Genomic DNA, 12,284 nt, shown 5'->3' with positions numbered 1-12,284 from the left:
GTACACCATATACAGTTGGTGCACATGATGGCACACGATCTCAATTAAGTCCTACCGGAACGACTTCTCGTCTAATAATACAATTCCCTGTAGATGGCGGTATCACCCTTTATCAGTCACCAAATAATTTTTCAAGGGGGTGGGTGGGGGGAATGACCGTCCATGTTTTCACCACGTTATACATTCGGCTGACGATTAGACGTAGGAAATGTAACAAGTAACGACAGTTGTCAATAGAAATGTATTTCAGTAAAAAGTACATTATTTATTTATCGATGTAGTGGAGTAGAATGGGGGCGACATAGCTCAGGAGGTAAGACCGATTGTCTCGCAGTCGGAGGGTTGTCGGTTCAAACCAAACCCCGCCCTGGGCGTGTCGAAGTGTCCTTGAGCAAGGCACCTAATCCGCAACTGCTCTGGCGAATGAGAGGCATCAATTGTAAAGCGCTTTGGATAAAAGCGCTATATGAATGCAGTCCATTTACCATTTACCAGTAGAAAGTGAAAGTTGCTAATATTGTTTATACTCAGCAAAAGTACAAAGTCGCCTAGGTCCTACTAAAGTATAGTGTAAATGTACTTTTTTACTTACCATCACTGGAATATAATGGCCGGATTGCCATTAAATTTGCTGTGCACCTTCATGTTCCCAAGAGAAAGAAACCTCCTGATTTTGGTGACCACACAATCTTCCCTCTAGCGCCACCACCAGGCCAAATATATAGCAAAATGTAATGCCTCGTCTGAGTGTATTCTTCCTAGTTTGGTATTGCAGTTTGGCTACGTACTGCAGTGAAGATGGGTAGTTCTCACATCTTTGCCTCCAAAAAAGGAAAAGCCACTGGTTCAGAGACCATTCCGTAAGTGTAATTGGGCTACATTCATTTATCCATTGTATCGGTATGTCCTGGTTCGACATATCAATTTTTGGTCTGCACATTCCACCTTTGACGAACAGTCTGGACTGTGGGCATCGCTGTTTATTTTTTATTTACCTGACAGCGCGTTGCTATTGGCGTGCTGTTGGGCGAGAAATGTCCCTGCCCAAGTCTTACCAGTGGCATACTGCCCGGCAGAGCAAATAGCTTTCTCGTGTTCCTGCTTCTCAACAAGTGGCCCTCCTTGACGCGGGCGTCAAGAGCGTCTGCTCGAAGAGGGTGCCGACACCGACACGGATCACTCTCACACTTGATCGCCCCGTGTCTGGCAGCGTATTTGCCGATCTGTTGTGCTTGGCATGGTCTCCATGGCGACAGCCGGACTGAGCCGGCTCGCAGTTCCTTTCGCACCATCAGTTAGATTGTGGCGATGATGACGGCCAAGATAGCCTAGCCTAATTGTCTTGTTTTTACAAAGTAGACCCTTATATTTTATATTATATATTTTTCCAATTTGTGAGTCCTGCCTTCTTTTCTGTCTATATGTACCATCGGTCCGAGAAATCAGAAAAGTTTCGGAAGTGCTATATCAGCAAATATTAGTGTAGCTAAATTAGTGCGTACACCCAGGTTCTTACAGGCGCTAACGTTAGCTAGAGTGCCTGTTTGAACCCTTTGTCATTGCATTTTTGGATTTCCCATATAGTTAAGCCCAAAATACTTCTCCAGGACTATTTCTGAGAAAACCTATTTAGAGAAAACCTGGGAAGCTGCTGAATTAACAATGAAGTCTGACCGTTAAACTAAATTAGATGAAACTGCTACAGCTAGGGCCTACTTGAATGTTTCCCTAGAACAGGGGTCTCCAATTCTAGAGGGCCACAGGGCCCGTTGGCTTCTGTTGTCCCCCATCACTTAATTGTTCAATTTTATGAATTTAAGTCACATGATTTATTGGGTCTCAAATGCTTGTGGGTTGTGTGGCTCTCCAGGTCCATGGCTGGGCATCCCTGATCTCTCTGCTCTTGCTATTCATGAAAAAATCAGCTGTGATTTAAAAACTCCTAAAATAAATAATTAATGATGATAATAATAATAATAATAATAATACTCCTACTCCTACTCCTCCTCCTACTACTACTACTACTACTACTAATAATAATAATAATAATAATAATAATATTGACACAAAGATTGGAGCGCATTCCCTTTATTTAAATGTACACTGTGCATTATAGAAAGGAGCTGGTGTTTATGACATCACACACCTATCAACAATTGGCTTGATAGAACCCTTTGGAGGCCTGCTGTCCCTATACCAATAATTTGGTATGCGGTACGATTTTTTTTAAGTTAAGCTTGTGGAAGTGTGCAGGAAGGCAGAGGGGGTCAGCCGGAGCAGCTGTCGAACCGCGCGCCTGTAGTCCGTCAGCCAGGGAGGCAGATTGCCCACCGTGTTCATTAGCTTCCAGTAAGTTTCCCATGGTTTTCTGTTCGTCTGACATGTGTAAACTGCAGCCTGTGAGCTGTTAGTTCTCAATAATCACTTAAAGCTTTGCATTCTGACCCACCCACACATCCACCCCCCCCCCCAGCGTAAACACACGCACACACACACACACACGCACACACCCGACCCCTCTGTTCTGAAGTGATTCGACAAGAAGTTTAAATGTAAGCATCTGTAGAGCTTGCAAGCTTGAATACAAATTCTCTTTCCCCAATTTTGTTGATTTTCTGTTACCAACAAAAAATAAAAAAGTTGTTTAAGGTATGAGAATAAACCATGTGCATGACTTGCTGACTGATTATTGCTCCAAACAAAAAACAAAACAAAAACCAAAACAATCACCAGAACAATGCATGAAAACATTTTTTATAAATAAAAGAAACAATTCCATTGTGTTTTTTTTTTCTAAAGTATAATTTTGGTATGTATACACAATATATATTGTTTTACATCATCACCTCTTTGGAACAATAAAATCAATAAATTAATCAAATAAATAGGAGTTCTATAAACGGAAGCAGCACAGACGGGTTGGCGGCTCAGTTTGAGTATTTGTGGAGTACAGATTTTTGGGAAAGGCAAGGCTCACGGGTGACTGTGTCCCTAAGAAAGTTCCAGACTGGGCAGACACATCAGCGAAGGAATTCTGACAGTTATTTGTCCTTGAGTCTCCAAACAGGGCTGGGAGTGGGGGGGGCGGGGGGGCGGTTGGTGGGATTTTTTTTCCACCACTTATCCTCTTAGCTGAGCATTGATAAGGGCAGGAGGGGTGCTATTCCAAAACAGTGAAGGATACAGAGAGAGTGGGGAGGGAGAGAGAAGTAAAGGTAGAGAGGGAGGGATAGAGGAGAGAGGTAGACAGAGAGAGAGTGAGAGAGCCAGAGAGAGAGAGAGAGAGAGAGAGAGAGAGAGTACAGTAGCATATAGTTTGGGATTGATGGGGAAAAGGGACAAGGGACAGGGAGGTGGAGAGTTAGAGGCACTTGTGTTCGGGGGCCCCAGAAGGTTGAGGGCAGGGTCAATGTGCCAGTGAGTGGAGCCAGTAGTACAGTCGGTGGCTGTTCAAACCCAGGAATCTTGACAGCCTTTCTCTCCCACTCTGCACCCCCACCCCAGCCCTCCTCAACCCCTCACTCTCACCCCATCACACACGCACAAGCCCTCCCCCTCCGTCCCCCATCCCTTTTCGGGAATGGCGTCCGTTCCGGGGCCGACGGTGCGCATGTTTCTCAGTCTCAACACCTCCTTATCGGTCCCGCGTGAAGGAGAGGGGGGAGGAGGTCGCACGGCATGTGACTCCCCAGGGAGGCTCGGAGGGAGATAACCCCCCCCCCCTCCCCCCCACAAGAGGGGAGAGGAGGAGAGGGGGCATCGAGGACTCAGCCGGAGAGAAGCGGTGCAGTCCAGCTTGGGGAGGTTTTTGTCTTTGTCAGCCCCTCCCCCCACTCGCTGGGACGTCGGGAGGGCGGGAGGCGAGCGAAGGAGCGATGATAAGAGGAGAGGAAGAAATGAATCAAGCAATCAGTGTCGGTGGAGGAGAGCCAATCTGTCGCTCCACTGGGCTCTGCAGCCCCTGGCCCGGCAGCGGCGTCCGGCCCTCCGGGACCCTGTGAAAGCTTATTATCGCGAAGGCTTGTGGAAACGCGCAGGTCGTCCAGCTCGGACGTGTCCGGTGAACACTTTTAACGCTGCCATGTTTTGTGTCCTGGCAGAGTTTTTGTGCGATGAGATGTCCGTTTCAGCGTGTCAGGAAATTCCTGTCTCGTGAGGAGATTTGGCGAGTGGAAATTCACACTTTTGGTGGAGGGCGACAGCTCTCTTTCCACAGCTGTTCTCGTAGTTTTCCAGGGAATGCAAAACTAAAGTCACAGGACAAAGTCACAGTCTTGTAGATGCAGGAACCAAAGTATTTAACCCGCCCCTGGTGGACTTTGAGGCAGGAGGTGGACGTTGCCTATCTGAAGGTGGACATCTACTCTAAAGCAATGGCCTCTCTCTTAAAGGGGTTCCTGTACTTCTGTTCTCATCCTCATCGTAGGAGGCCACAGTAACCTGGCAAGCACAGCCAGAATTCTCTCGCCCCGAAAACTCACTTTCCGTTACAGTTCAGGAAAAGAGACACCACAGCCCACAGAGTCAGTCTCCTGATCCAATCAGATATCAGTCCTTAAAACCGCAAACTTTCTCCAGTCCCTCTGATTCACCAACTTAACACATTGGCTGTGGTCTGTAGATAACCCAGACAGAGGCCTACTAGCTCTGTACATTGCATGTGCAGTACTGGCTCTGTCAAGACAATAAATACATACATAAAAAAAACTGAAGAGAAAATGACAATTGGATGTCACAAGCTATTCATGTTCCTCAGTCTGTTTCTCCCTATACTGCTGATGTAACTTTTGGATCTGACCAACTATGCATGTATATCACATGCATGGTCACTACATTCTGGACCTCCGTGCTGAAATTATGCCTGTAACGCAGGGGTGCACAACTCCCGATTCCTGGAGGGAGAGTTCGGTGCTGGTTTTTGCTCCAGCCACAGAACAAAATGTTTTACTCTGACCACAGAAAAATGTTTTACCAAAGGGTAAATTTGCAGTCAGCAGCCATGGCATACAACTTTGTCAGGTCAAGTAGATCATTTAGCTAATTCACATAATTGAGAGCAGTTGGCAGTTGAGTTGGCATAAAAACCTGAAATGGATTAGCCCTTTTTGAGCACCCCTGCTATAGAGTAAGCCGATATTTCACTCAGGAGCTAGATGGCTTTTTATTTTTTAAACATTTCGTTGGGTGTGTTCTGAGTGTGTGAGAGAGAAAATGTTACTACACGTCATTGATTCTGATTTCCTGTTCTGTTTTTTTTTTGTTTTTTTTTTTCATTTCACAGATCACAGATTTATATTAATTATATTGTACTGTACATCATAATTAAATATTCTCTTTCCTGAAATACAAAATATACACATTTACAAGCAGTAAGAACCTACAGCAACTTTACATAAATACACATGGACTCGCACCCTCACCCACTGGCATACATTCCCCACTCTCCTGCCTCCATCTTTCCTGCTATACCAGAGAAACACATTTCTCGAATCGATTCCCAGTCTCTCATTACCACTTTCTACCCCTTAGGCCCAGTTTAGACGTTGGAGCTGGACGAAAGTAATACTTTGACCGTGATATTCTATGGTAATTATGTTATTTTTATAGCCTTCTGATTGGCGCAAATTATTTTTATTTTTTTTAAACTTGTGAAGTGGTGGCTTTCTTTCAGCAAGGTGTTCATCAGATTATAGTCCCTTTTGTGTATTTTGTTTTTTGATACTACTTTAAAAAAAAAAAAAACTCCCAATGTCCTCCTCATCACTGTTTCAAGAGTCTAAGCTCCTCCCCCTCCGGAGGGCGGGACTATCGACAGCCGCATTCCGCGACCACCATGCCGTCGTACTTGTACTTGTAGGTGACCACGCCGGTCTCGTCCATGTACAGGAGGGAGATGGGGTCCAGTTTGGTGGGGACGCAGCAGGCCTGGGAGACCCTCTGTGGACTCTTCATGCTGACCAGGGTCTGGATGATGGCGTGCTTGGTGGGCGTGACGTGTTTGGTCAGCGGGAAGTTGCAGACGCCGTTGCACTCGAAGGCCTCGTAGCCGGTGGGCGCCAGGATCCAGGAGTCCCAGCCGATGTCCTTGAACTCCACATAGAGGGACGTCTTCTTGCACTGGTTGGCCTTGGCGTTGCGGCGAATCCTGGAGGCCGTGTCGTAGATCAGGTTGGAGCGCATCTGAATGAGCGCCTCTTCGTCCTCCTCCGCCTCGCCCTCCCGCTTTCCCCTGCCCTCCCCGTCGCCCCAGAGCCCGTTGAGGTCCAGGTCCAGGTTGTCCTGGAGCCCCGCGCCCACGGTCTCGTGCCCGATCATCTCGTTGATCTCCCGCTTGTCGCCGCGGTGGTCGCTGCTCTGGTCGTCGGAGAACACGATCATCAGGGGCTTGTGTTTGGCCTCGGGGCTCACGTCGATCTCCATGTCGCCCCCCAAGGCCCCGGCCCCGGCCCCGGCCCCGCCCTCTGCCTCTGACTCCTCCTCCTCGCCGGTGAGGCTGGCGATGTGGACCTCCAGCCTGTGGGTGGTGCCGTACTCTGACTTGCGCCAGCGGTGGACGGCGGCGGTCAGGTCGAAGGACTCCCAGCCGTTGTCCGTGCCGTAGACCCGCCGCGAGGCCAGCTCCAGCAGCCTGGCCTCCCCCCCTCCTCCGCCCTCCTCTCCTCCTTCGCCTCCTCTCATCCTGTCGCTCTCGTCTCTCATCTCGTCCCCCGTTCTCCCGGCGCTCTGCCCCCCCTGGACCTCGAACACGGTCACCCTGCGGTCCACGCCGGCGTAGATGTGCCGGTCTCGCTGGACCAGGGTGTACAGGCGCAGCTCGGCGGAGGTGACTCGCTCGTGGTGCGGGATCGACACGTTGAACAGCAGCGGGTGCTTCCTCACACCACCGCTGCCGACGCTGTCAGGAGAAGTGTCTGCAGGAAGAAGCAACCGACCAATCATACGTTACCTTACTGCATGGTCTCCATAGCAACCAAGCAATCACACGTTACCTTACTGCATGGTCTCCACTTGCATGGATTATTCATAGTAACCAACCCATCACACGTTACTGTTCTGCATGGTCTTTACTTGCATGGATTATACATAGTAACCAACCCATCACACGTTACCATTCTGCATGGTCTTTACTTTCAGTGCATACTTGCATGTAATTGGGTGGTCTGTATTTGCATACTGTATTTGTGCACAATTACACTTCATACACACGCTGGTATGTGTGCCCAGTATTTAAGTATGATTATGGGCATATTACAGTAATGATCAGGGTCCAACCAGGTTCACTGAAACTTTTTCTAAGCTTTCATTTTCTAAGCTTCAGTACATGCAGTTGGCAAATGCTGCACCTCTTGGTATTTCATGGCAAATGATAATTTACATGGGAGGAGCCCAATTTCATGAGAATAAGCTGATTTCATGGTCCATAACATTTTCACTGCCTTAAATTTCATAGGGCCCTAGTTAGAAAGTATTTATTATTCCTGATAATTATAAATAATAAAATATAACATACAGACAGTCTGGAGTAGACTTTGGTTAGGTGTTGCAAGTTGTGAGCACTTGCGCTAATTATTTGTATTTCAGTATTAACAGCATTTAAAACATTATTGTTAATAAAGTGTCTAAAAATGCAGATCTGAGGTTAGAAAACTATTCTTTTGATATGAATTAGTCTAACTCGATAAGAAAACAGCCTGGATAATGGTGTTTAAAAAAAAAAGAAAAATGTATTCCTGGATAAGAAAATCATTTGTGGATGAAGGATTTTTAAGATGCCGTAGAAGTCGAATAAGTGATAAATACAGAAGAATCATAATAATTTGTTGGCTTTTGTTTTTCAAAATTTCAGTCAATTTGATTGATTTAAATTCACTCAGTTAATTGATAAAATTCCCATAGATCATTATTAATTAATTTCATTTATTGAATTGACTGAAGTGGAATGGAATGGGTCTTCATTGTATGGTGCATACTTCTGCACCACCTGCATGGCAAACTAACCCTCCGCCATTTTCACTGTAGTTTCTACATTTAATTGGGAGGTATTTTATAACACCTCCCAAGCTGTATTCTAGTATATTCTTGCTCATCGCTGCAATAATTCACCCTCCAGAATATCTGAAGCAATTGAGCAATGCAGTGGATTTTGAAGTCCTCACAAAGCATTATGAAATTACGAGAACTTTGTGAAAGAAAATTGCGTTGCTTTAAAGGTGAAAAGATAAAAACCAGCATGCCCATTGGCTCCCTAGGACCAGGGTGGAAGACCCCTGCAAGAGCACAGTAAGGAACATGAAGTGGACAGTCGTGGGTGGGTCTGGCGGGGTTACCTTCATTCTTGAAGCTCCGGACGATGTTGGCGGCCGGCATGGCGGTGTGGTCGTTGGCGAAACGGTTGTAGAGCTCCATCATGTACTCGGGCGGCTCCGCCCGGGGACCCCCGTTGGGCTGCGGAGGGGGCCCCAGACCCGTCAGGTTGAAGGTGCGGAGGAACTGGCCTCGCAGGGTTTCCAGAAGGTTCTGCATGTCCAGCTCGCCGTCCTGCTCCAGGAGCGAGGGGTCCACGAAGCCCCCGTGCCCGTTCCCCAGGCCCGGAGCGAGACGGGGCTCCTCCGGGGACAGAATGGGGCTCCCCTGGCCAGAACGGGGCCACAGCAGGAGAAGAGGGAGAAGGGGGATGAAGGTCATCACCGTGGCAACAGCCATTGTCATGAGGAAAGAGTTGGGTTCCTGGGTCCTTTTCGGCAATATGCACTGTAATCTGCAGGCGCGGGTATCCAACCAATGGAAATGATATTTGTTAAAATAATAGATGCACAAAAAATCATATAAATTTTCCACCCAAAAAAACACAAAAAAAATATCTTCAGTCTCCTCTCCTGGGCTCCTCTCTTCGCTTCTCCTTCTTGCGATTTGTTGTGAAATGTTTTTTTTTTTTTAAAAAGCAAGGTGAGTCCTTGTGGGTCTTGTGACAGGGTACGAGAGGCTGGCGAGATTTGTCAACCCCTCCGTACTGACAGGTTTGTCAGTGCTGCTGCCCTCCTCTCGCTTGTGTTGTGACTTGTGACTGTCCCCAACCTTTGGCTCGGTCCTTTTATTGGACCCTTTTTGTCCGACGCACGCTTCTCGTCCTCTTTTTTCCCCTCAAAGTTTACGTCCGCGGCGCGAGTGCGGCTCGATCCGGTCCCACTGCGGCATCTCTTTACTCCTGTTTTGACTTTTTTCTTTCTCTCTCTCTCTCCTTCTCTCTTTCTTTCTTTTGCTCCCTTATCTATGAAATGGGAAGCTCTGCATTTTTTTCTGTGTGTGTGTGTGTGTGTGTGTGTGGTGTCCCTATGTGTGTTCTTATCAGGACCCTTTCCCTAATGAGGTCTTTGTAAACATCGTTGCGATTCGGGGTTCTGCAGTTTTCTTGAGAGTTTGACGGTTTTTATAGTACTTTATGGGTGGGATAGGAAGAGAATAACATGTTGGCCTGTTCATTTATTTCATAAACTGCATATTTAGGAGGATGAGTTCCTGCTTCATTGACCGTTTTTCAGATAACCCCCTCAGTCTCTCTCACTTGCTGGGTCCTGAATGCAGATTGCGCTGGGAAGTGCGTTTGGTGCATACAGAATCCTAATAATAAAATGGAAATGAAATGAGGTGTGGTGAAAGATGAACTGAGGCGGAGTATTGATAGATTAAAAAGCTGGAATGTATCACTTTGTCATTTTGTGCCATTTGAGGGAAGACATTGGAACAACTTTTTAACAATTTTGGTGAAAAGCTTAAAAAATGATATATTTGTTTTCAGTATGCTCATAAAACAATTTTTGAAGGGATTATAATGTTAATTTAGATTAATAACCCCTTCAAATGTATTTTCCAATATGAAGTAAAAATAAATGTTCTCTGCAAAGATTAAGAAAAAAATACACTTTGAAATTTAGAAAAGTAAACTGCTTGTTGCAGAGAACTTTAGATTTCAACCGCCTGAAAACTACACATGCGGTAGGATCAGGTACAGGAACTGCAACAGAGCCAACAGTCGGAAACTGCTTTATCACTTTTTCATGTCACTTAAAAGCTCGGACAATGTGTCACCTCGGCCCTCAATTGAACCCCGTTTCAAACGCACGGTCCAAAGCGGCGACTTCCGAGGAGATGCTCTTGAATTGTCCGTTGTCCTACCGTCCCGTGGGCGAGGGGTTCCTCCATCACCGGAATTCTTCTCGCCGGCGATAACGGTGGCGCACCATGTCGAGTGCCCTAATATGGCGGCGTAGCTCCGGAAAAGATTGGAATGCCCGCACGGAAATTTTCAGCGGGGGGCTGCTGTTGGAACCGGGCGATTGGCCGGCGCTCGGCAACGGTCGACTTGTGAGACTCGCGCACGCGTCTCCGCAGGGTGTTGAAAAGCCAATTAGCCGGCCGGGCCTGAGGCCAGAGCCGCAGTGAGAGGCGGCCGCGCGGACGGAAAGAGGCGGTCGCGTAGCGCTCTCTCTCATCTCATCCCTGCCCGTCTCCCGCCCCGTTTCTCGCCCTTTCTCCTTCCATTGATGCCCGACTAGTTGTTATTTGACGGCCCTGACTGTTCCCTCAATGCGTTTGACGCATAAATTCCATAGTTCCACTGTGACTCTCCAGTCGTTTAGTAATGATCTGGGGCACGGGCCCAGGCCAGGGGACCACAGAGCCGCAGGGCCTGCAGGTTTGTGTTGTTCTAGCGTTCAAAGCGGCCGACTCACCTCGTCCGGCTTCTTGGATCTAAACTGTTAGCAGAATTTAGGGTGCAAGCAAAGACCGGCTGGCCTAGCAGCTGTATGGGAACCAGGACTGGGGGGGTACTCCTGGTCTGAGGGCTCGATAGCATTGGCGCAGGCTTGTACCGAACTGTCTGCCGTGACCTGACCTCACCGGGCACACCCTGAAGGCTGAGAAACGGATGACGCGGGAATCCATCCCTCCCCTGTCACTCAGCCCAGGGTTTGAAGCTCGACAGGCTTGCTGATATCTCTCCCACAGGAGCTTACGCAACGGCTCTTTCTAACAAGCCACCTCGCACACCGCTGGAATCTGCGATAATGCCTCCGTCCCCACACACACGCGCGCGCACGCACACACACACAACCAAAAATGCACACACACATGCATGCACACACACACGCACACACATATACACAAACATACATGCACACACACACACACATACGCACGCACGCACAAATACACACACACACACACATGCATGCATGCACACACACGCACATACACACACGCACACAGGGGCCCCCAGCAATCTAAAGGCATTCCTGCCATCGTTCTGGTGCCCTGAATGACCCCATATCAGCTGTAACCCACTGTCTCAGCTCTGACCCCCGAAACCCCCCCCCCCCCACCCCCAGAGACCCTAAACTCCCTCTGCCTCCCGGTCATATTAAGATACCCTCTTTTGATCGGTACAGATATGTGTACCCAGTAAAATGTCCAGCGTTAATTCAACTCTAACAGAGTGTATATAACAGGGACCATCTGTACTCTGTAAGAGTTGATTTAACACTGAACATTTTACTGTTTAAGCAGTGCAGCTTGGAACTATAACTTTCACAGGTTCACATCGAGCATGACGTACATTTAGGCCTTTAGCCTTTAGACACGCTCATCCAGAATGACTTACAGAGCGTATACACTTTACTTATGATCCTTTCATGCAGCTGAATATTTCACTGAAGCATTTCAGCTTCAGAACCTTGCTACAACCGTACAATAGCAGTGCCCCAACTCTGAATCAAACCAGCAAACCCCACGCTATAAGCCCAGTCCCCTAACCATTACACTGTAAGAACAGGCTGTAAGAAAGGGGGGGGGGGGGATGTTGGCGTTTCTTTTTGTAGGTGAGGCTTACTAAGTGAGGCTACTGCCAATGCACTCTCTCTGTAACCACACTTCAGACAGGAAGCAGGTGGCTGTCTGGAATTCACTGTATTTTGTGAGTTTATGGCAGCTAAACAATGTGCTAAATCAATGTGGCAGACGAAGCAAAAACAAACAAACAAAAAAACGTAAATTACGATGAAAATAACTCAATTTTTCCATCACCCCATCAGTCCCATGATGTTTACAGTAAGCTGACAGAAGGAATTTGGAAGACTCAGCTACTGCTTCAGGAGAAATGGGTTCACGTGTTTATTTTTTGGGCACACATCACCAAATACAGAACAAGATGCAGTTATTTGAAAAATAATTACGTTCCATGGCAGTTTTCACTCTGCGGGCTATTTAGCTAAAAACCTGTTTCTGGC

At 47.4% G+C, this 12,284-nt stretch overlaps 1 protein-coding gene across 1 annotated transcript; it reads right to left on the bottom strand.

The window, feature by feature from the left end:
* Positions 1-2,738: 2,738 nt before the first annotated feature.
* On the bottom strand, positions 2,739-10,500 carry bmp10 (bone morphogenetic protein 10). Its single transcript, XM_035435726.1, has 2 exons — positions 8,328-10,500; positions 2,739-6,911 (listed from the first exon to the last, which is right to left on the bottom strand). The coding sequence occupies exons 1-2, from the start codon at positions 8,707-8,709 to the stop codon at positions 5,806-5,808; spliced, it is 1,488 nt and encodes a 495-aa protein (XP_035291617.1). The 5' UTR covers positions 8,710-10,500; the 3' UTR covers positions 2,739-5,805.
* Between the last annotated feature and the right edge of the window lie 1,784 nt (positions 10,501-12,284).

The sequence above is a fragment of the Anguilla anguilla genome, chromosome 10 (assembly GCF_013347855.1).
Source record: "Anguilla anguilla isolate fAngAng1 chromosome 10, fAngAng1.pri, whole genome shotgun sequence".
Classification (NCBI taxonomy): Eukaryota; Metazoa; Chordata; class Actinopteri; order Anguilliformes; family Anguillidae; genus Anguilla; species Anguilla anguilla.
Note: the sequence above shows the minus strand (reverse complement) of the source record. Positions and strands in the feature narration are given on the sequence as shown.